The sequence below is a fragment of the Sebastes umbrosus genome, chromosome 12 (assembly GCF_015220745.1).
Source record: "Sebastes umbrosus isolate fSebUmb1 chromosome 12, fSebUmb1.pri, whole genome shotgun sequence".
NCBI classification, from domain to species: Eukaryota; Metazoa; Chordata; class Actinopteri; order Perciformes; family Sebastidae; genus Sebastes; species Sebastes umbrosus.
Genome location: NC_051280.1, coordinates 15,877,634 through 15,901,549, shown reverse-complemented (window position 1 = coordinate 15,901,549; position 23,916 = coordinate 15,877,634). Strand labels below are relative to the sequence as shown.

General features: G+C 39.5%; 1 protein-coding gene across 3 annotated transcripts; it reads right to left on the bottom strand.

The window, feature by feature from the left end:
- Nucleotides 1-9,338: 9,338 nt before the first annotated feature.
- Nucleotides 9,339-22,957, bottom strand: mylk4a (myosin light chain kinase family, member 4a). Of its 3 annotated transcripts, none has more exons than XM_037788376.1 (15): nt 22,082-22,957; nt 18,619-18,756; nt 17,272-17,368; nt 16,588-16,990; nt 15,520-15,863; nt 14,213-14,318; nt 13,597-13,690; nt 13,144-13,253; nt 12,737-12,878; nt 12,581-12,651; nt 12,361-12,489; nt 12,134-12,286; nt 11,970-12,048; nt 10,997-11,051; nt 9,339-10,713 (listed from the first exon to the last, which is right to left on the bottom strand). In XM_037788376.1, exons 1-14 carry the CDS (start codon nt 22,610-22,612, stop codon nt 10,998-11,000), a joined length of 2,451 nt encoding a protein of 816 aa, XP_037644304.1. In that variant the 5' UTR covers nt 22,613-22,957; the 3' UTR covers nt 9,339-10,713; nt 10,997. The 3 variants fall into 3 exon arrangements, with proteins under 3 accessions (XP_037644304.1, XP_037644305.1, XP_037644306.1); XM_037788377.1 differs by having other exon boundaries at nt 15,520-15,860; XM_037788378.1 differs by lacking the exon at nt 18,619-18,756.
- Between the last annotated feature and the right edge of the window lie 959 nt (nt 22,958-23,916).

Genomic DNA, 23,916 nt, shown 5'->3' with positions numbered 1-23,916 from the left:
TCTGAATAAGAACAGTTTCTTCTTGCAGATTCTACCGTTACATTTCGTCTCAGCTCTGGCTGGCAGGAGGTTTTCATACCATCCTACTTAAATTTCCTCTATAGCCATGAATGTAATGGGAGATGTTATTTTTGACACTCTGAGAAAACTTGGCCTAATAATTTTCTGGGATTCTTTCCAGAGCTTTGGTCGCCCTCTGCTGGTTCACGCCGGCACTGTTTTCCTATTCCCAGTCAGCAATAATGTGGTGTGTTTTGCGCAGAACTGCAGCCTATACCACAAAAGCAACCGCAGCAAGCTCCAGCATGACATCTATTTTTGCATGGGTGGTCCCCTTGACATTGTTGAACTCAGTGACAGCAGTGAATGTAAGAAAGCGCAGGGCAGTAAAAGGAGTTGTGCTTAGGTCAAGTCTGTCAGCGACCCATCAAAGCAAACAGCATTGGCCAAGCAGCGCAAACAGCTATTGAAGGGTTTTCTTGAAACGCTACCACTGGCAGGACATTGTATTCTCCACAAGAAGGCTGCCATTGTGCTATGATGAGGGAGTAAAGGGGATATTGGTTTCTGTTTTGGAAGCGTTGCATATGAGGTGTTCAATGGCTACTTTTTGGGGGGCAGACATCCAGACGGGGATTAAAGAGAGACTGCTGGAGAAAGGGAGGCTGGGAGGGGATACAGGTGTTTGTGCATCGTAGCCTCAGCATAGAGCCACTCTGCACTAATTTTCTGCTGAGTTTTTGGAAAGTGGGTTCCCGCTCTGAGGTAATCAGCAGTGTTTTCCCCATGCTGATGTGTGCTGATGTGAGCTCTGCGGGCCTGCAGGTTGAAATGGCCTCTCCCTTTCAGACTGGAGGGAGGGAGTCTGCTGAGACAGCACATAAAGGGAAGGGGTGAGGCTCGAAAAGGCCTATGACCGTGTTTGTGTACTTTTAATAACGAACTAGTTCTCAATTTAGAGCTTTCTAAAGCGGTCTGCTGGACTATATTCTGCTAAGATTCCTGTATTCCCCAATGAGCAATCCTCACTCGTGTCCAAAGAAAGAAGCTTCTCAACTGAGGCTACAAAAGGTCTTTTAGTTCAGATTTCTAACAAAAAAACAAGTTTCTAAAAAAAAACATGCATCTTTCAGCAGAAAAAAAAGAAAAAAAAGACAGCTTTCAAGTCTCTACAAATACTCAAAAGAAACAAAACCTGGAACACCGAGGGAAAAGGAGGAATGGTGGGTCCTGTCTCCAAAGTGTTTGTGTAGGGTCTTCAAGATTTTGACAGCCACAGGATATGTGTGGGCCATTGTTAGTCACTCTGAGTGCTACCTCAGTGGTACAACTTCCTCCTCTTCCACCAACCTCCATGCCCACACACAGACACACACACGCACACACACACACACACACACACACACACACACACATATACACAACATGCACGCATCAATCACAGCATATTTATGTTATATGTGTGTGATTTATTTTGAAAGGACTGAAAGTTGATAATTTTATTTCTTTGTCATACTCAAATGTTATTCATGACTTTTATTTGTGACTTAATATTTATATAGAATTAGTTTTTTTTGTGGTGTTACAGTGTTTGTTCTATTTACATTTACATTTTGTGCATGAATCAAAAGTCTACTTAACTGAAACTGAATAGGAAAAAATTTAAGAGAAGCGAAAACAGACATTTTGTAACGATCCCAATAATGGTTCCATATCAAAAGATGTTGAAAAATTGCTTAAAGGTCAGGTCCTTACTTTTGATTTGATTTAACCAATAAATTTTACTTTTAAAAAAGAAAGAAAGAAAAACTGAATTCTGATTTATCATGTCATGTTTTTAAAATGTATGAGCAATATTTAATATCAATTTAGTCGATAGATGGATTGTATGAAATTTTAAAAAATTATAATTACATTCATGATTAATAATAATGAAGCTTTGATAGAAAAAATCTGTGAATATGTTTTATAATTGTCTTTTTTACTTATTACACAACAAATAACGTAAAGTATTCAAATGTTTGTTCACATATTCAAAAAGGAGCAAGCTAAATCTTTGTATCAAATATTTTTCCTTCTCTCATGTTGCATTTAAAACACATTTTGTTTAATATATAGCCTATTCTTAATCAGTAAAATATGTTGCTATAATACTGACTATAATAATGAGTTGCTAAAACTATCATCGGACATCAGATCTGTGTTTTAAAGGTGTAAAATGTAACTTCATTATTTGATAAAATATCAAGGAATTGGATGCTCTTCAGAAATTTAGAGATAATTGTGTACTAATAATTTTGTGAGGATTTAATTGCTAAAATATAACGGTGTCACTATCTGATAGTATTTCCCAACTGCAATAAATCCCCGGCCTCTGCCAGTAAAAGCATGAACATCATCCAAAACGCCCCTGAATAGACACAGACACAGTAAATCTTTTACTCCTGCGCTGCCTGCCACACAACACATAAAATGTCTCCCTCAAAATGGGCTCTTTGTGTGGTCAAGTGAATATGGCCTGAAGAATGAACCGCAGCACTGTGACTCTTTTCCTGTTTCCCCTGTCTAAAAGCAGACTAGACTGAAATGAAGGCAAAAAAAAATGCCCAAAGCAAGAACAAACCAGCGATGCATTTTTAGCTTAAATATGGTCAGATATCAAAACCCCAATGTTGCTTTTAAATAACACAATGAGGTTATTTGGCCGCTTTGGTTGTCATGTTTCTCGAAAATATGCGATGTTGCAAAAGTACTCCTTCTTCTCACCATGTTATACTTTAACAAGATACAAATTGTCATGACAGAAATCATTACATCTTCTGCATCGCCTCAGTCTGACCCTTGTCGTCCATCAAATCCTCCTCTCCCATCTCGAACTCCATCGTGGGAAACGTTTCACACTACAATAGCAGCAGCCGTACGGGTTGTCATTTGGATGCCTTGTGCTGTGTTTTTGTTGGCCATGGGAGCTGTTTTGGGGAGTCAGACGGAGAACGGGCTAAGGGGTCTTTTCCCCTCAGTACAGTCCCTGCTGCAGAGAGACCGGGGCTCCGCTCATCGATCACCGTGCTCTGGGAGGGAGGACAGACGCTGTGGGTGGGAAGGGAGAACATAACAGAGAGATGTACAGTATGGATATGTATGAAGCTTGTGTCTATTTGCTATGTTACATATGTGTGTGGTCGAGTGCGAGTAGATAAAGGGGATCCAATAAAACATGACAGGGGTATGTTATGGGCAAGATAAGTAGATGTTTGCATGGGTAAGGGGTCAAGGAGGAGTTCATTTGTCTGGCTGGAAAGGTCTGAAGTGATAAAACATGCACACAAGCAGCATGTTCATACACCCACGCCTGCACACACGCTTGTATTAACACACTAACCTCAGACAGAGAACATGCTCCTTCGGTCTGTTTGAACAAGACGCTTGGCTCCATTTAGTTCCTTCAGCAAAGACTCCTCAGCGAGCGCTAAAGCATAAAAGAGCGAAGCACGTACACACACGGACGCCTGATGGATTACGGCTCTCTCGGCCACAGAGCCCTCTCAGCAGGGCTGGCAGACTGAACAGAGACCCCGTGCAGGCCGAGGGGTGAGCCAGAGGGACGAGTAAATACAGGGCTGATGGAAAGGGCCTCATTGTGGGACCGCCTGACCAGCAGTAGGGCCCAACATGGAGGTGATGTGGAGCCAAGCAGATGACCTGACAGCGGGGAACCTCCAAGATCATTAAAGGCTTCAGCGTGGCCATTTGATCAGTGTTGAAACACCGACCGAAAACACCTGACACAGCAAGCTGCTGTGTTTCCCCCTCGTCTGGAAATCAATCTGCGTGTGGGTGGGACATGGCTGTTTTCATTTCAGAAGTCATGTTGTACGGAAAAATGAAAGAACAAAGAATAAAAGTATGAAGCACATCTACACTTCAAGCTCCTAAAACTAATTAGACATTTTACACATTATAGAACATCATGAAAGAGAATCACTGGTAAGAGTTTTTGGCCCCTTGGGGGCAGCGTAAACAAGCTCTAAACACAGCACTGACCTACAGTATTATCACCTTTTAAGTTGATGTATTGGGCTAAAATCGCCTATTTACTTATCCTGACGATACGGAGCAGCATTAGGGAGTCGTGTTTGTGTGCACCTGACAAATATAGGCTTAAATCCACTATTCACTCAGCTCTGTTTTTGGTCTCTACCAACTTCAGAGGCAAATACAGTATGTGGCTCTTTAGCTGCTAAATGCTCCAATATGTTCACCAGCTAGTCGCTAACTGTGTCTGTCTGCCATTTGGTGCTGAGCAATGGGTTTTTAGAGCTCTTTCACTGAAAACAGCTGCCTGTTTGGCTGAAAACAACGTTATGAGAGTAACATACAGTTAAGTTTTTCCCATTGTTGTTATTGTTGTTGCCCATGTTGCTGCTTATTCTCTTGTGTCTTGTTTCGATTAGTTTGAGTCTAGTTCTCCGGCTTGTCTTGTGCTGTGTTTTATGTTTGTCTTAATCTTGAACACTTGTATTGAACAAGTAAAAAAGATAAAGTTGCATGCCAGAAAGCTAAAAAAAATAACCTGAAACTTGCTATAAAGCTCCATAGCGCCAAGAGGAGCTGCAGATTTGGGCGATAATATAATTGGTTCATCACTACGAGCGACCCCTTTCACATTGTCACATTGTTATTGTAGGTAAGACTAACTTTTGCTTAACTGTGGCCACAAGTGACAATCACAGGATAATGGTAAGCATAGCATCACAGTGGCAAACACTGCGAACATTAATATTAGCCGCCATAAGCTATAACCTATACTGGTCACACCAGACGTTGTAGCAGGAAAAAACGCTGAGTGTATTGAAATGAGCGTGAGCGCTTTATTGCTTACGAACTGACCTTTTCATTCATAAGAAGAGAAGCTTTTTTCTTTCAAAAGTCACCAAGTCTTGCTTTATTTGAACATCATACCTTTACACCTTTCGTAAAGGCTGGACGTTAGCAGTGATATCCAGGTTTAAGATGACTACTACTTATCCCATAAAGGGATAATTGGACATTGTGTTCTTCTTGGTGGCAAACCTCCGCGGTGTTAAAAACAGATCAGTCACTCAGCATGTTCCCACCGCTGGACGTGACGACACGTGTACTGCCATTAACTGAACATAAACGTGGTCTGTTTGCCCCCCACATCCCCCATCCCCATCGCAAATCAGAACCACCTGCCCCCGGGCCCTGAGAACTGGCTGGTCCTCTCTCCGGACCTCCTTGGAGAGAGAGTGAGAGAGAGAGAGAGCGCCTCTTGTTTGGACAAACGTAAGGGCCAGCTCCGGGGCTCTTACATGAAACGAAGAGTGGAGCAGGGAATCTTACCCTTAACATAGCCTCCTACAACCCCGGGCCCCGTCTCCTCCCTTCTGAGCAGGGTCCAATATTTTTTAATTACGTACAGGAAACTCTTGTTACAAAGGACACTTTCTTAGTCGATCTGCAGGGAGGCTGCGAGGAGTTCTGGGGTCACCGTGCTCTTTTTTTTCCCTCTCTCTGTCCTTTCTTACTACGGGTGTGTGGGCGGTAGGTGTATCGACTAACAAACTGGAGAGCATGCCACCCAGAGATAGGGGTCACTGCTGACAGCCTACCTTCCCAAAGCCAAGATGGCACCTGGTCTGTGAATGACACCAACACCAAAATTATACAGTCAGCGCCCCCCCAACCCAGACCAAACAACCAACTTTAATTCTCTGTTACATTCTCATATACTGTATAATAATACTTGTCAATATTGATCATCTTTTATATAGCAGGACAAAGAAGTAGACATGTCAGCAAGCTTTTTTTTTTCACGCTCAGCTTCTTAGCTCCGGTGGTCTCTAACTGACAGGAACTCAGGCACTATTTGTTATCTTTAGGCCCAATAAGTCCATCTGGTTTTGGTTTGGCTCCTCGAGATCGCCCCTGGAGATGTGGATGGAGGGGACTTAGGGGTGAGGCGCGGTGGTGGAGGGGCAGTTGGAGGAGGCTTTTTTCTCCTCTTAAATTGAATTTCTCACCATTCCAACCTGGGCCTGGGACCAGGGATAGAGCGAGAGCTCGCGTTCGGCTTCCAACCCTCGGGCTCCTGAAAAGCTATATGCAAAAAAAAAAAAGTAAGAAAGAAGGGAAAAAATACTTGGAAGAAATCAGTATCACCTGTTTCGCCAAACGACCCGCATGTTCGGAGTAATGGCTATTAACTTACTCCGACTCTCTCTGCCTGTTTGTCATAGAGGAATGTATGAACTCTCTCTGAACCATTCCTGACCTGAAACATTTTGCGTCTGATGAAATGATGTGTGAAAATAAACAAATAGCAGACTAAACAGAGCCTTGACAGAAAATCAGGATGGAAAGTATTAGAAATTCATGTTCAGGGTGTTAATGTTTTAAAAATGTTTATTCTTAATACATTCTATACCAGGAGAAATGTTTTACAAAAAAAAGCAAACCACTGTAGCAAAGGTCCATATAATGTTGATGGTTGTACATGTACAGTAGCCAACACAAAAATAATCTAGCTATCTACAGTAGCTCGGTAGCTACATCTAGCCGTATCAATATCTCAGGATACTGTTCTTTCACTTTAAAATCTTTTTAAGTGAATTAAAGTTTCATGCAAAAGAAAAAAGCTAATTGAGCACTTTTGTTTTTGTTACCTACCATATATGTCTGTGTTATATTTTCTTTTTCAGTTGGCATTAATATCTGATGTTCTGTAAATATTCCTACGGTGGTTTTCCATATTTAGCTGCACACCCTTCGTCTTGTCTACTTTCTAGGAAAAAGAATCCACAGAAGGAGCTTGAGCTTGAGTCGATTTCAGGTTCTCATACAGTTGGAAGACAGTTTGTCTCTCTCATCCATCGCTCTGTCACTGTCCAGTGCACGCTTTATAAATCAAAAACGGAATAAAAATGAAAATAACCCCAAAACTGTGAATTATTTTGTCGGCCCTTACAATTTTATGGCCGTGACCATCTCAAACTACTGGATGTAAAAGTGGTCAACTACTAGGTTTCTATGCTTTTTGGTGGTACAGTTTGCTTTCCTGGTATTTCTGTACAATTAAATACATGTTTCCCATGGTATTCCCCCATAAAGTACTGCACTTATCCTTGACTAAACCTGTGGGTTCTGTAAAATAAGACCTTACTGTCTTTTAAAGGATAGAGCAGGCTGAACGTTAAGGTATACTTTGTGGAAATGTAGCTTGAAATGTACACATGCTCCTCACAAATTCACATTTCCTCGCTGTCATTCTTCTTCATTTTCAGTGTCTCAGCCCTTCCTGTGACCTCTGTTAAGAAAACGCTGATAACCACTTTTTTTCTTCAACATATCTGAGTCAAAGCCCCATTCCCCCGACATCATCATCATCATCCCACACAGTTTATTTTCTCAGGTGAACAAACTATTGCACACACTGGCTCCCTCAGATGCTCTTTATTATTAGGCTCCTGGAATCAGCTGTACTTTCATCTGGAGTGGGAGTGTGTTTGTGTGTTTAAGGTTTAAATAGACCTGGGTTAAGATTGTAAAAAAATTCTCACCAAAAATAGTTCACTACAGATAGAAAGAAAATGCTTCATGAAGACTGTTTCTAATAGAGAGTGTTGTCCTCTCTGTCAGAGTTTAAATATGTTATTGTAAAAACTAAATATATACCCAAGAGAGAACAAAGAATTTAGGGATGCAAAACCGAACTGTAAAAAACACACCGTTCAATGACGTACAATCCGAACCGTGGATTTGTTGAACCGTTGCAGCATCATTAAATGCAGGCCCGCTAAATATTTGATGAGTTGCCAAAGACAAACAAGAGGCAACTATCTGAACAAAGGCCTATTTGGCCATTAAGTAGCCTGCAATATTTCAAAACCATGTTATGGCTTCATATAATATAGAAATATAATGTATAACAGTCAGTAAAGCTATTTATATATTTTGAAGTTCAAACACATTGGAAATGGTTTTGTTTTTCGTCTCACTAATGTGCAAATCAGACCGCACTGAAACCGTGACCCAAAAAACGCAACAAACTGAACCATCGTGGGCTCGTTGAACCGTTGCACCTCTAAAAGAAATCATCAATCATTCTAGAAAAACACGGTTGATTTTAGACTTTGAGTTTAGCATTAGGAGACTACAAATAGACAAATTTGTTATAGAAAAGGTGTAACAACACCTTACTTGTGCATCTTGAGATAACTTTTATGATTTGACGCTAAATAAAAATACAGTATATTGTAATTGAGACTTGTGTATCGATGGATATGTGACAATTTAAAATGCTACCTATGACTTTGGGTATTAAAAGCGCAAATCTTTATCTTCTTACTTCACTCCTCACCATAACAGGTCAGAATCCCTAAAAAATATGAGCTCTTAGGTTCAGGAGAACAAAAGTCTTAAACCCGTATTGAAGTTGCAAGCTATTTACATGGTATTCCAACCTCTTTATTTGCAAGCCACTGATATGGATTGAACACTTTATTTTCATTTTGCCCACTGTATAGTCATGAATATGTATGTTAATTTTTCAGGGGGTGAGAACGAGGGTGCTGTAATTTATAAATACAATTTGCACTTCCTTTTTGGAAAATAATTAGTCATAACTAAGTCATAACTTTTGAATTAGTGAACAAATATAATTAATGAAAAATTATTTAAATTTCTTCTGAATCTGCTCTTTTAGGGCAAACATTTCCAGAAGAATTAAATGTTCAGACAAAGGATATGTGTAAATAATAAAATAATCATTTAACTAGTAATAATAATGGTCCAAAATGATATAAAATTTAAGTCAGTTTTAAGTCAAAAACCTTCAAATTTTCTTGGGGGAGGACCCCCCAATCCAATATTTCCTAGTATCTTTTATTCACTAAAACTGAGAATGTGTCTCTGCATAATATGTAGGAGCATCCAAACTGGGACACTTCTCCTAAAACCTGAATGATACCCTACTATAGGCAACAACACAGGAAAGCACTTTATCTATTTACACCATGGTAAATATGCAAACACACACTTTAGCCCTATAATATTCCAGTTGGATTATTATTGGAGTATTATAGGCCTACTACAGAAGATGCATAGCCTAAGTATAATAATAGCAATTAAATCACAACTGATTATGATTGACACAGTACAACATGCTTAAAGAAACAATGAATAAATATAAATAAATTGCAAGAGATTGCTGATATCGGCCTATACACACGCCAACATGTGAATAAGAGAGTATTTCCACTTCAATCACTGATCAAACTGAACTTCAAACAGCAGTAATAAAAGGATTTATACTCTCATTTAAGACACAATTTCAGTTTAATGGATGTGTACACACTTCACAAATACATGCTGAACTTGAAATTGTTAACATTCGGTGAGGACAACTTCTTTTACTAGCACTCTGTGTTCAACAATTAATGTAACATTTATAATGAAAACCACATAAATGTAGTTCTAACAACATTTTATCAACTTAGGCAACATTAGGTAGGTAGTGTATTACTTTCAGTTAGTGAAACCTTCACAGAAGGTATTTTGTTTTGTGGAAAAAGCATCTACAATATATATATATATATACTGTATATAATGAATATACAGCTAGAATGAAAAAAAAAGTTTAAAAAAGTTATTTCTCTGTGTGTCTAGTTCAAACTTTAAAAGGCTGATAAAACACATAGAGACATGCAACAACAAACTAAAATAATACACTTAGCTGATAAGACATAAACTGTGTTGGTTTGTTATAAAGTATAAATGTATTTTCTATATCAACATCTGGAGAAAGCAGGGTGAAACAGAAGTAGGAAGGAAATATGGGTATATCTGACCACACAAGCCTTTTCAACAGAATTAGGTGTATAATCTATGTTTAAATAAATAACATTATAAAGTGCACATACTACGGCTCATGATACCAACCACACAAATTCCATTCTGTCCATACGTACAATACACATCCAGCATATTTAATGGAGTCCATCCCCTATAAGATATAAGAAAATCTGAATTTTAAATCTACAGTTCAGCATTTATTTACAGCCCAAAGACAAATATTGGATACTGAGAGGGGAGAAAAGCAACACATGTTATTACAGTCACATAATACGAGTTATACTGTAGCCTTCATACAAAAGCAGCGAGTAATAACAGCCCAGTGTATTTGGTTAGAGATAAATGAGAGTGGATATTTCAAAATGAAATACAATGTGCACACTCAACTTTCAAGGCCAAGGTGTCACACACGATCAAGCTCATATGATAATAAATGTCTGATGAAAGCAGGTCAGACTATGACATTAGCACCATTTTGAAATGCCATATACAGGTGGATGACAAATAGCAAACACCTTACACAAACAACCTAAACAATTTAATGTTATAAGATGTAATTTGTTCACCTCTTGTTTCTCCTGCATTGCAGTCATGAATTGTTCATTATTCAAGGAAAAGACAGGGACTATCCACATTTTAATTCCAATTTGTCTGTATATTGTTTTTGTATACTACTTATATAAGCACAACAACAGTGGATCACATGTGAGGAAAAGGACTGTGGGGTAGCCAGAATTTCAGCCCGTGCCACAGGTGCATGGACTGAAGATTCAGGTCATTTACATGGACAGGAGGGTTGGTCCAAGTGGCCACAGCTGTAGCCATCACATCACTGCAGCCCTTAAGAAAAGACAGTGTACTGTAAATGGGATGATTCACCTTCAGAAGGCCACAGATACTGTATGTACATGTATATATATACTGTAACAAGCAGGCCTCTTGTTTCTGCTATGCTACCCTGCACAAAATTTGAGACATGCTTCCCCCTTGTGGATGTTTTGAAAGTATTCCTGTGAAGGTTAAATGTTTGAAATGATGATCTCCTTTTTACAAATATAAAACATGCAACTGTTCAAACAGAATAACAAAATAGTTTCTTAGCCTATAAAGAAGAAAAACCAACCTTAACTATCAGTCATGGGCACACACGACGATCGCCGTGATCTGCACATCGTTTTCTGTGAAATAAGCAAAAAGCATCATTAATGAATCATTAGAACAAATGTAAAGCATAGTGACACATGACATAGTCTTACTCGCTCTGTGAACAAGATTTTATATTTTTTATAATTTTGTTTAAAAAAATGCAAATTTGACTTACTGAAGCTACTCTACAACATTAAAAAAAAAACTTCAAAATATTAGGAATGTTAATGTATGAGTTTCAGAAAGTGTGTAACAAACTTTCTTAACTTTTCTTAAAGAACAATGAAAGTTTTAGAGCTCTCCAAGATTTCTGTTTGTTGTTTCAAACTTATTTTGGAGAATTAAAGGAACAGTGTGTAACATTTTGGGGAAATGTATTAGCAGAAATGGAATATAATATTCATAACTATGTTTTCATTAGTGTATAATCACCTGAAACTAAGAATCGTTGTGCTTTCATTAGCTTAGAATGAGCCCTTCATATCTTCAGTACAGAGGGAGCTGGTCCTCTTCACGGACTCCACCATGTTTCTACGGTAGCCCAGAACGGACGAACCAAACACTGGCTCTAGAGAGAGCCTTTCACGCTTTTATGTTACCTGAAGACCCCCGTATTTCTCCGACACGCTTGTGAAAACTGCGGTATCGTGAGCCGCAGAGTGTAAAACCGTGGTACCACCAGCTGCAGTCTGACTTGACCGTTGCTTCTAAAGTAATGTTATTATGGTAATGATGGCCTATGAGCGAGGCAAACGGTTACCACTGTTTTGCACTCAGCGGCTCACGTTATCGCAGTCTTGAAATGGGAGGAGTGAACGGAGGGGTACTCAGTTGGTTGCAATCTGCAACTACACCACTAGATGCTGCCAAATCCTACACACTGTACCTTTAAGTTATTTTAAGATCAGCAGCCTTGTGTTGCTTCTTATATTATTTCTATTTAATTCTACCTTTGTATGAAGGCGATGATGAAGGCTTGGGTTAGATAGCCAAGGATGTTTCAAGGCCTCAGATGCCCCTATCCTCCAACTGATGACAAACACAATGATATATGTTAACAATCACCACACACGCACACAGAACGACAGTAAAAACCGAATGAGAAGATGGATACCTTTTATTCACGATGAGGAGTCTGGAGATGAAGTCTTTGGCTTCTTCAGACGTATCTATAAACTCTCGTTCCTCAAAGTTCCACTTACAGGCCAGGATGTTGTTCAGAGTCTCATTGTCATCATCACCAAGGAAGGGACAGAGACCGCTCAGACTGACATGAGGAGACAGACAATCATTAGCATTAGTTTTGTGCATGCGTGTGCATGTGTTTGTGCGTTTACTTACAGCATGTAGGCGATGACACCAAGGCTCCACATGTCTGTGTTGAACGACACAAAGTCGTAGTTGATGACTTCAGGAGCGAGAAACTCTGGAGTGCCAAAATTCACTCGCAGTTTCTCACGTGGTTTATATCTATGTGGGGGAAAAGTATACATTTACATTCTGTATGATCACAGCAGTCAATAAAAATGTCAATAAAGTAGAAGCAAATGCTGGTACTTACACCCTAGCGAGACCAAAGTCGATGATTTTGACCTTATTAGTGATTCTGCTCACACACAGAATGTTTTCTGGCTGAAATTTGAAGCAAGTGATTGGTTAAACTTTGAAAATGTGTCAAAAGTCTGTATTAAAAGAATAATACATAAATACAAGTTACCTTTAAGTCCAAGTGTAGGATGTACATTTTGTGCATGTGCTGCAGGCCTTCACAAATCTGCCTGATGAACACGAGAGCGTCCAGCTCCATTAACGTGTAGTTTTCATCAATGATCCTGTCAAACAGCTCCCCTCCACCAACACTAAGGTTCAAGACAAATGCATAAAAAACACCATTCAAACACCATTCAAACATCCTACATTCAAAGCATTTTAAATTTAAAGTATTGTTATATTTTAGCATAATTATCCACAATATTAAGAATACATTTGCCAAACAAACTTAACCAAATATCTAATAGACATTATTGCAATATAGTTTAAAGTCTATGAAGGACAACTACTTGGTATATGCTGTTTTGAAAATAAATAAACATATGTGCCAAAAATATAAAAGAAAGAGCATACTATTCAAGTACAAGGATGATGTCATTCCTTGACTCATAAGCTGCATAGAGCTGGATCAGGCTGGCATGGTCCAGATTATTCATGACCTGGATCTCATTCTTCACCACCTCCTACCAAAAACACAGGCGCAGACAGACAAATGCAGAAGCAGACAAACAGACACAGATGCAGACAAACACAGACACAAGCGAGCACACACACACACACACACATGGACACGATGAGAGTGTCAGCTGTTCCCTGCTATGAATGAGACAATGCATCTTCTCTTCTAGGTCAAATATTTCTCACCTAGGTGACAAATATTCCCTTTGCTTCTGTTCCAAGTGGCCTTGTGGTGCACTATACTGAAAAACTGGGCCCCTTGCTTTTTATATCATGTGGTGTGGCTCTCACTGTAGCATCAAAATAGGACTAATTCATTATGGTGACGCTGAATGTTAGGCGCTGTACCTTTTCCTTCACACCCCTGGCTTTGATGACCTTTGCTGCCAAAGTGAGACCAGAGGAGTTTTCAACACATTTGTGCACTTGGCCAAAACGACCCCTAGAAGAGAGGGAGAGGAGAATATAAAGATGTTTGTAGTCGCCAACGCCTCATATAGCAGCCTAGAAACAGTTGTGAAACAGAGACAGAGACAGTGTTTTCTCTTTCCATGACAAATCAAAAACTGATCTTCCGTCAAACGGAGAGGTTTTAGGACAGTGTTGAGCTTAATCTGTTATTTCATTAAATCTGAGCTGGGCTGTATCTCTGCTTTGAAGACTTGGATTAACACTTAGTGATTAGCTACCAGCTGGCACCAGGGATACTGTTTCACATACCACTCAGTCCTGCAGTATAAATAACTGCCGTGACTCTGGAGTTATGAACCAGGGGAGAGAAGAGGAGAGGAGGAGAAGAGAAGAGAGGAGAGGAGAGGAGAGGAGAGGAGAGGAGAGGGGGGATGGTTACGCAATGAGGCTTTATGGGAACCTCTTTCCTGCCTTTGATCTGTGATAGATCAACTGCTCTTCAATAGCTTTCATTTTTTACATGACTCAGAGATTTGTCAAGCACGGTGCTCACCCGCCCAGGACCTCCTGCCAGTTGATGGTGTAGAAGTTGATGATCTGGTTGGGCTTGGCAGAAACAATGCGGTGATTAAAAGGAGCCGCTGGAGGAGGAGAGGTGTCTAAAGCAGGACGGGAGATATAAAGATATAATCTGTTTTAATAAGTTATGAGGAATGTGAGAACATAGGAGCTTCATTGTTAATTAAGGCTTTTGAAAGGGTGCATGGCTGCTATAATTAAGTCAGCACATGTGCATTAATGTACTGTGATAAACATCAACTACAGGCATAGTTGTTGAATAAATATTACAGCAGAGGAGTAACACATCTTCTTGTCATAGTGCCAGACTGCTTCAAGGGCTTTATTCTACTTCATACTACTGTACTGTACCAACTTATCATTCTCAGACCCTTCATGAAGATATTAAGAAAGCATTAAGCATTTAATGTATGAAATATAACCCAACCAATACCTTTGATTAAGAATAGTTATTTTATAGTATTTAAGTTGTAAATGTACTAAAAAATATATATATTTTATTAATCACTAATTTTATTGTATTTCATTTGCATAATTGTAATCTATTGTGTTGTTATACTATTACTACTGTTAGCATTTAATTCTATCTTATTACATTTTTATAATTGTATTATCTTGTGTGCATTGGTCTCAAATTGTTAAATTGTTGAATTGTTTTTGTCTTTTCTGTTGTTTTCATGGTTCACACTTGTTCTGGCTTGTTAGTGAAGCACTTTGAACTGCACTAACATGTATGAAAAGTACTATACAAATAAAGTTTGATTGATTGATTGATTGATTGATTGATTGATTGATTGATTGATTTCTGAGGCCAATAAAAATCAGATAATGATATATCGGCTGTAATATCTTTTACATAACATAAACAATGTTGAAATAGATTCCTTCGATTTTATTTTGTTTTTTTAAGAATTGTGACAGACTAAGCGGAACATTTTTTACAGTTAAAAAAATCAACTTGTCAGTGCTCTCTGGTGGACAAACTATGAATTACCTCAAACTTACTTTCGCATTTGTGTACTACAGGTTCTTGTAATTTATCAGCCAACATTTACACCAATACCAATATATCTTTAATAAGCTAATATTGACTGATTTATCAGTTTAGCTCTAGTATGAAGTGATTTACAAAACAATTATATTTGAGCATTTTGATTAAACTGCTATACAGAATTGGATCATTAATAATCTCCAACATTTAGATTTTGTAATAATAATCTTATTCTGGCAATGCCTTACAAACTGGGTAAATAAAGCTCAATAACTAAAACTCAGACTCACCTATAAAGAACCGATCTGCATCTTCATCATCATCATTTTCTGCCTCGTTTCCTGCATCATTCTCCTTCCTCTCTCTCTCCACCCTTTGTTTTAGGTTTAACTGGAATTCAGTTCCATCTGCCCTGAAGACGGCCCAGCCCTCAGACTCAAGCTTCTCCTCCTCCTCCTCGTTGTCTTCCTTCTTCTTCTCCTCCTTCTCCTCTTCCTCCTCCTGGATCTTTGTGTGCTCCTCCACTACAACGTGTTCCTTGGTCACACAGAACTTGGTATTTGTACTGCTGACCTCTGATATCTGGTCCTGCTCAGCCTCTGGAGATGGGGAGGTATCTTTGTGGTCATCACTGCTGAAAAAAAAAAAAAAAAAAATCATTTGTTTTTGTTTGTTTGTTTTGTTTAATTACAGTTTGTGTCGTTTCTGGTACAACACATGCTGTAGATGTGACTAAAGGCACAGTGTCATTGATCTTTGGGGGAAAAAAACAATATAATTGATTTATCCAACACCATTAAGAATTAAGTCATAATATCAATGTAATGTCTGGTATGATTGAAATACATACAGTATATATAATAGGCCATTGCTAACGACAAATTAAAACCATGCATACATTAGCTATGTATAGCCCAAATTATCTTGCTATGGTTTATTTGTAGGATCTCTAAAATATAACTGTATCAATAACAGATAAATGAGACTCTATTCCCCTGAACCACTGAATTGAAAAGATTAAGAAAGAAAAATAATGAGGGAATAAGCTCAATATTTCTGTATTTTCACATGTAATCTACCATTTTTGTCTTGATTAGTTGTTTATTTATCTATGAAACATCAAACTTGAGTACAAGGTGACATCATCAAATATTTCTCTTGTTTGTCCAAAAATTCAATTTACTATAATAAAGACAGGCAGCTAATCCTCACATCAAACGTTTGTTATTTTTGCTTTAAAATATACTTAAATTATTCGATAATTATCAAAATAGACTAATTTTCTGTTGATCAACTAATGGATTAATTGATTTATTGACAAATCATTGCAGTTCTTATTGGGGATAAACATAAACTACCTTGTAGCAGTCTGCTCTTTTTCGTCCTCTTGGGCAGCAGGCAACTCTGGGGCTTTGGCTTCTCCATCTGGAGAAGTGACCTCTCCCCTCTCTTCCTCTGGGAGCTTTTCTTTCTCTTCCACTACATCCTCCACATCGTGCTTGGTTTCCTTCTCTGTAACTGCCGCCTCTGCCACAACCCCCTCCTCACTAACCGCCTCAACAACCTTGTGTTTCTCATCTTCACGCAGGTAGTCCAGCAAGTTGGATGCAGGGGCGTCAGGTTGTTGATCTTTAGGGGACCCTCCGGCCTCCAGATCCAGACATCCAGAGGTGAGCTGGTGACCTGACTTCTCCACATTCTCCCTGTTGAGTTTCTGCACCTCTTCGAGAAACAACACCTGATCCTTCGAGGAGATATTTTCTACAAGGAGAAACAGGATTTGGATTTTAATCTCTCACAACCTGTTCAAAAAGGTTAAAGGATGCATCACAAGGCTGCCCAATATTTCACTCTGACCTTCTGAGCTTGGTTTCTGTGTCACAGGGTAAATGCTATAGAAGGCCACAGCTGTACATGTAACAGAATATCACTCCGAGGGCACATTTGTATTTACATTCTGCCGCTGCTGTGTCTCACTGATTATTTCAGAGTTTAAGCACTGACATATTTCTGTAGAATTAACAGCATGCTGATCTCGGCACCTGTTGTGTCTGGAGGCTTCATCTTCTTTTGAGCTTTCAGACCCTTCGGGCTCACTGAGGGCTTATCTGTCCCATCTTTACCTTTGTGGTCCTTCAACTGTGAAATACAAATAAAAAACAGTCAAAAGAGAAATCTGGAAAATACAGTGTCTCGACATAAAAGTTTTACATTCTCAAAGAAATGATCTCAGTTAAAATGTTATATTAAAGGAATAGTTTGACTTTTAGAATTTTAAGAAGGTTTTTCTTCTTCACCACAACTTTGCTTTATTACTCCTGTTTAAAATAAACAATTCAGCTAGGTCACACAGGTACTATTTACTGTCCCAAAGGCCACAATGTTTTTTTTTCTTTGCTAAATCTAATGCATCAGGCTGTTCTCATACACCGTTCATATATCTATACCTACAAAAAGTAATTAGTATCCCACAAAATCAATTTACAGAATCGTGAACAGGAAGTATAAAGAGCGACAAACACCGCGTAGGGAGGAGGTCTGGGTGGATGGGTGGGTCAGAAAACACCAGACTTTCGCCCAGGAGACCGGTGTTCATACTCCGTGTGAAACCAGAAGTCAACATTGATTTATTTGTCATGTAACATCCGTACTTAAGTAACACCAATTCTGGAGTTATTTTAACTAAGACCACATTCTTTTCCTAAACCTAAGTAGTTTTGTTGCCTAAACCTAACCATGTCGATATTTTCCTAAACTTAACTAAGTAGTTTTGTTGCGTAAACCTAAGTAGTTTTGCTGCCTAAACCTAACCAAGTCAATATTTTCCTAAACCTAACCAAGTAGTTTTGTTGCCTAAACCTAACCATGTCGATCTTTTTTTCTAAACCTAACTAAGTAGTTTTGCTGCCTAAACCTAACCAAGTCAATATTTTCCTAAACCTTACTAAGTAGTTTTGTTGCCTAAACTTAACCAAGTCAATATTTTCCTAAACCTAACTAAGTAGTTTTGTTGCCTAAACTTAAGGGAGTTCTTTCCTGTGAAAACGCAAGTTTATTTTGAAAAGACTATATGCATATAACAAGCAAAAATTGACACATGCGTCAAGTGTTGTTGGACATTTGTAGGCTCGAAAATGCTCGAAATGAGGAATAACTTTTCGTAGGATATCATATGAACCGTTGTATGAGGATACAATAAATGCATATTTCTCTTCTTGTCAAAAAAATCTGAACTCTACTATTCACAGTATGGAGGCATCCCTTTTAACTAAAACATGAAGAACAAGGAGCCAGCCTGAAGCCAGAAAAGCAAAAGCACATACTTGCATATTATAAACAAAAAAGAGAAGTTCCTGTATACATACAGACTGTGAGCACAATAAACCTACAAATTTTCCACATTTGCGAGAGGCGAGGAAATGCTTTGGTCCATGGAGCTTTTTCTTGTGAGAAGTCTGTGGAGAACTGGATTCACATGCAGGAGTTATCGCTTGATTCCCTTTACTGGCTTTATTAAAGGTAGGTTTCTAGTAAAGAGACAGACAAGATGGCAATGCTTAGTATGTGTTATATAAATGCACACAAAATGGAAGAAATATCACATGTTAAGAATGAGCGTCAATAAGAGAGACAGGATGTTGATATGATGAAGTTAGGGTCACATGTAATGTACACAACATTAATCAAAAATCCAATAAATAATTCAATGAAATGACAGCGACAGGTTGATTTGATGAAGTTAGTGTCACATGTAAAACACACAACAAATGAATCACAAATCAAATTAATAATTCAATGACATGACAGATAAAAGAATGACAAAAGGAAAAATATATGCAACACTTCCTCTGTTTTCATCTTACAGATTAGCACATTTATTGCACGCCTCCATGCGCAGACTGACTTGTATAATGGCATGCCTTTGATTATTCCTAGCAGATGGATAGACAGCAGCAGGGCGGTGAATTTATAGCTTATCACTTGTCGCACTCAGCGATGGAATGCAATGCTGCCGACCCTGAGCGGAAAATATTACATGCGACCGTTGGCTGTTGTTCATATTTCTCAGCTGAGGAAACTCGGTAAACACTCTCTGATCAGGTTAGCATGGAAAATCCTGTCTCAAACCCGGGGTGTCTAACATTTGTTCTCCGAATGCTGTTGCGAGGTAGACAGCAGAGTGGTTTATTTCCAGTGCAGTGTTTCCCCGGTGACAGCAGTGTTTTCTGGAGTTCAGAACCCTGATTGTGTGATAGGAGAAGCGTGAGGAGGCCATGGTAACAGCAGTTACTTGTAAGATATCTCACACCTCTGGAGGTGGAGGAAGTCAGAGCAACCACCTCACAAGCTCTGACGACCATAGAAATTCCCTGAAATGTGAGTCACATACACAAAATATGAATATAGTCTCCGTGACGTCACTCATAGGTTTCTGAAGAGTCAGCCCAGAGCGGAAATTACCGCCACCTTGTCACGGCCATCGACATATGATACCAACACACAAGGGTCCAACAACACAGGACTTTCATCCAGGAGACCGCTTTTCGTGTCCCGTGCGTTACGTTTCACTTTCACATCACATCAGCTGTTTGTCCATGTCCCATGTTCACAACGTCAAGTCACATTTTCACTGTACAAGCGTTTTTAGCCCAACCATGTCATTTTTTCCTAAACCTAACTAGGTGGTTTTGTTGCCTTAACCTAAGCAAGTGTTTTTGTTTAATTAACAACGTTAAGAACTTGTTTACAGCGACCGTAAAGTGACGCAGAGGGGTCTGACAAAGCGTTAGTATGTGATGAGTTGGGATGAGAACGTGTTGGAAGAGCGGTTGTGAAGGGTCGTGTCTAGAAGGTAACCCCCAAGTTGTGAAAATGTGCGAAAATGTGCGAAAACGTGCAAAAACTTGCGAGACTCACTGCCCAACGGCCTATCCGAACCTTAACCATTCAAAGTTAATGTTATATAAAAATGCACCCCCATACAGTTGTTATGAGCGAGAAAATTAGCTATCCAAAACCATTTTTTGTACCAAGCTGTAAACATGTTTTACATGTCATTTCTGCTGTAAAGTTGTGCCTATGGGGCTCTATGGGGATTGACTCTCTTTTGGAGCCAGCCTCAAGTGGCCATTCGACAAACTCCAGTTTTTGGCACTTCTGCATTGGCTTCATTTCTTAGAACCGGAGGTTGCTGCTTGGTTACGTAGAAGCCATCAGATTGGTATGCAGTCATTAATCATCAGGATATCTAGCCAAAAACGGATGATCCAAATTTAAATTGGCCTGAATTTGTAATATTTTAAGTTAACACAAATATGAATACAAAACTGACTGCAATGTTGTACACTGTGCACTATGACATAAATATTCCTTATAACCTAACGTCACAACCAGGTCATAGAGGAAAAGAGATATGACTCTAACCTCTGCAACTACGCAAGTGATAGAAGTGCAGTGATAACGTGCCTCAGGGTGTATATAAGTGCAGCTTATGCTTCTGATGCCAAGCAGCACTTAGTGACCTTTATATAGAGTCATATGCTTGCATTGTAAAAAAAAAAAAACCTCAGGTTTGATTTGGAGGTGACTTCAGGGCCACAGGGATTAAAAAGTGTTTGATTCAGCCAGGCTAAAGTTGAAACTAAAACAAATTCTTACATACAAGAGGAGCAACAGTGACCTCACTGAGATTATATTTAAGTACATATTTACTTTTCTGAACCTGTACCGGCAATTCCTGAAACACTGCACGCAGTGCTAAATACAGACATTTACTGGAACCTCTAAATCAAAGGTGCTTTGACAGCACCATCAACAGGATTCCCAATAAAATGTTATGAAGAGCTATTTTGCACTGCAGGAAGTTAAGCCATTTGCAAAGAATAGCATGGCATAGGCTTTAGGCAATACCCACTACTGGAAAACAGTGATGTAAAACACACTATGTCCCAACTGGCACAGCATTGAATTGGATACAAGGTAGACCAACAATGTTCATATACAAAGCAGAAATATGCCTTGTTTACAGTAAGTGAGTCAGGGTTGGTGTGAGAGAGAGAAGGGGAGAAATACTGACTCATCACAATTGGTTGACACCTGATTCCTGGAGAGCTGAAGAGGTTAAAGCACTTTTAGACCACAGACACTGCAGCCCCGATCCCAAAACAGCATATCTAAACCGGGCCACTCACATTTCACCCCTGGCCTCACCTATCGTGCCCTGCAGGGGGGTTCCAGACTGAGCCTCATGCCAAGGAGGCCATGTTGTACTCAGCATGGGTAGAGAGCCAACAAGTATAAATGTGAGTTAAATCGGGGTTTCATATGAACTACAAGTGACATATTTATGGTGCAGCAGCTTACATAACACTATAAAATGAGCGTTCTTAATTACTTTACCTTCAATCAGCAGTTGGCAAGTGTTAACATGCCAAATCCCAGACACTACCTTTTTAACCCAGCTCCATTATATGGGGCATTTAACACACACAAGCCAAGTCACATTCATAGGCCGGAGAACTGTTGGAGTGGTCAGCTTTGCTGCTATGATCTATTTCACATGTTCTGCCAAGAACTACAAGTACAACAACATCTTTGTGAGATCTAAGAAATCAAAGTCAGCAATGAAAATATATAGCATCTTTTGCAAAACAAGACTAGATGTCCTTAGTGATGGATGGGCTGCGATACCTGGCGATACAAACTTACAAATGTACACTTTAGAGCCCAAACTGGGAAAAATATTAAACCTTTTCATATCAAAATTTGGGTTAAATAATGCAGCCTTTTCACATCACTTGAAAAAAAGGTATTTTTCAGTTTCGGCATACTATTTCAGGCTCTTAGTCTCACCTTGTCAAGCTTCTTGTTTATTGCGTCTGTAGATGATTTTCTCTTTGTGGCTTGCTTGCCTTTATTGTCTTTGGGTTTGGAGCCCTTCCGAGCCGCAGGGCCTTTGAAAATCAGCTCCATAACCCTGGAACTCTTCACCGTCTCCCCAATGAAGCTGATCACCTGCTGCATGCTGAGGACCAGCTTTTCCATCCCTTCCAGCTTCTGAGCCTGCTGCTCGGACCGCTGGTTCACCACCGACATTATGGTGCTCATCTCTTGGCATATCTCCCTCACCTCTCGCCCCACGACCTGGGTCTGGTTCACCATCTTTGGCGGAAGATGGATCTCCTCCTTGTCAACCTTCAGATTCTCCATATCCTTTTCAATGCCGTCAATGTCCTGAGACATCCCATCTAATCGGTTGAGGACCTTTTCTTGAATGTTGATGAGCTTGTCCATCTTGCTGCTGAGTGACTCGATCCGGTTCTGGATGAGGTCAAAGCCTGCACCGCTGCCATCTCCTACTGTGTTCATTACCAAGGAACTCATGGCTTCCGGTGATATAAAAATCACGTTAAGACACCGACCTCAGACAAAAATAGGACTAATAATGTCCGTGAAACAGACAAAAATACTTTTTCAAAAATCTCAGCCAGCTCTACTCTTCGGTGTTCCCCGTTGGTGTGCAAACTAATTACGATACAGAAAAGTGGAACAGAAGTGATTCAAGATTTGTTTTAAAAGATCACCAATCACCAGCAATGTAGATAAAGATGATAAATCTCTAAAACTCTGAGCTCTGACTAGTATTAAGCCAAAAGAACTTCTCTGTTTCTCTCACACTTTATCCCTGGCGCCTGCCTCTCTCCACACTAGAAATGGTATTAAGAATGGAGTGAGCCGGTGTCCCTAAATGTAAATGGACAGCCTACGTCAGCAGGGGTCAAGTGTTTGGGGTGGGGGCTTGGCACTGCTTGGGCTATGAGACATTTGAGAGCCTTTAAGTGTTAAGCCCACCACGTCACGCCCCTGCTAGGTGTCAAAATGGTCACTGTACACAGAACTTCTTCAGTGTGTAAGCAACAATGCTCATTAATTTTTTATTTTTTTTCCTATTCAAATGGCAATGGCATTAACACCTTGTGACAGATGGACACAATAATATATTACAATAGTGATATTCAAATAATATCCATGGCATTGAAAGGTCTGAAATGCAGCTGGTTATTTGGCACGACTGTACGTGAGTCTGTCTGCGTATTACACTTGTGAATGAGAACTATGTTGCAATTCAAATTCCCCCCTTATCTCCCGAATGCCTGTAACTTGCACTCAGTGTCCGGGGAAACGTGGAGAAGCATGTGGCTCCGGGCGAAGGCGACCTACAGTTAAATGTTTAGCCCTTCTACTGAAAGGAGAGATGGATGACTGACAAAAACATCCACCAATAACCTCCCTTAAGAGAGTATGGGATCCATTTTAACTTAGCTCATGTAATATGACCGTAATCCATGTTCTCTATTAAACAAAATATGTATGATTTATTCTAACAACAACATGTGTTCATGTCAACAGTCAGGGTTATACAGACATAAAATCCCCACTGAACTTGAACTTGAACATGCCATAGTTAAAATGATTTAACGGTTGGTTACGCAAATTATTTCCTGGCAATTTTGCCATACTCATTTTGTCCCCATAAATTCATGGATGATGAGTTCAGGAGGATTCCAGCTTTGCTCAAGCCACCATGAAATACTTTTGACAACGGGGGCACAGACGGCAAACTGAGCGCCTCGCTAGGAAGGGGTGTGAACTTGGCCAATAACGTGGAGTTGAGTTTGGGTGAGGGG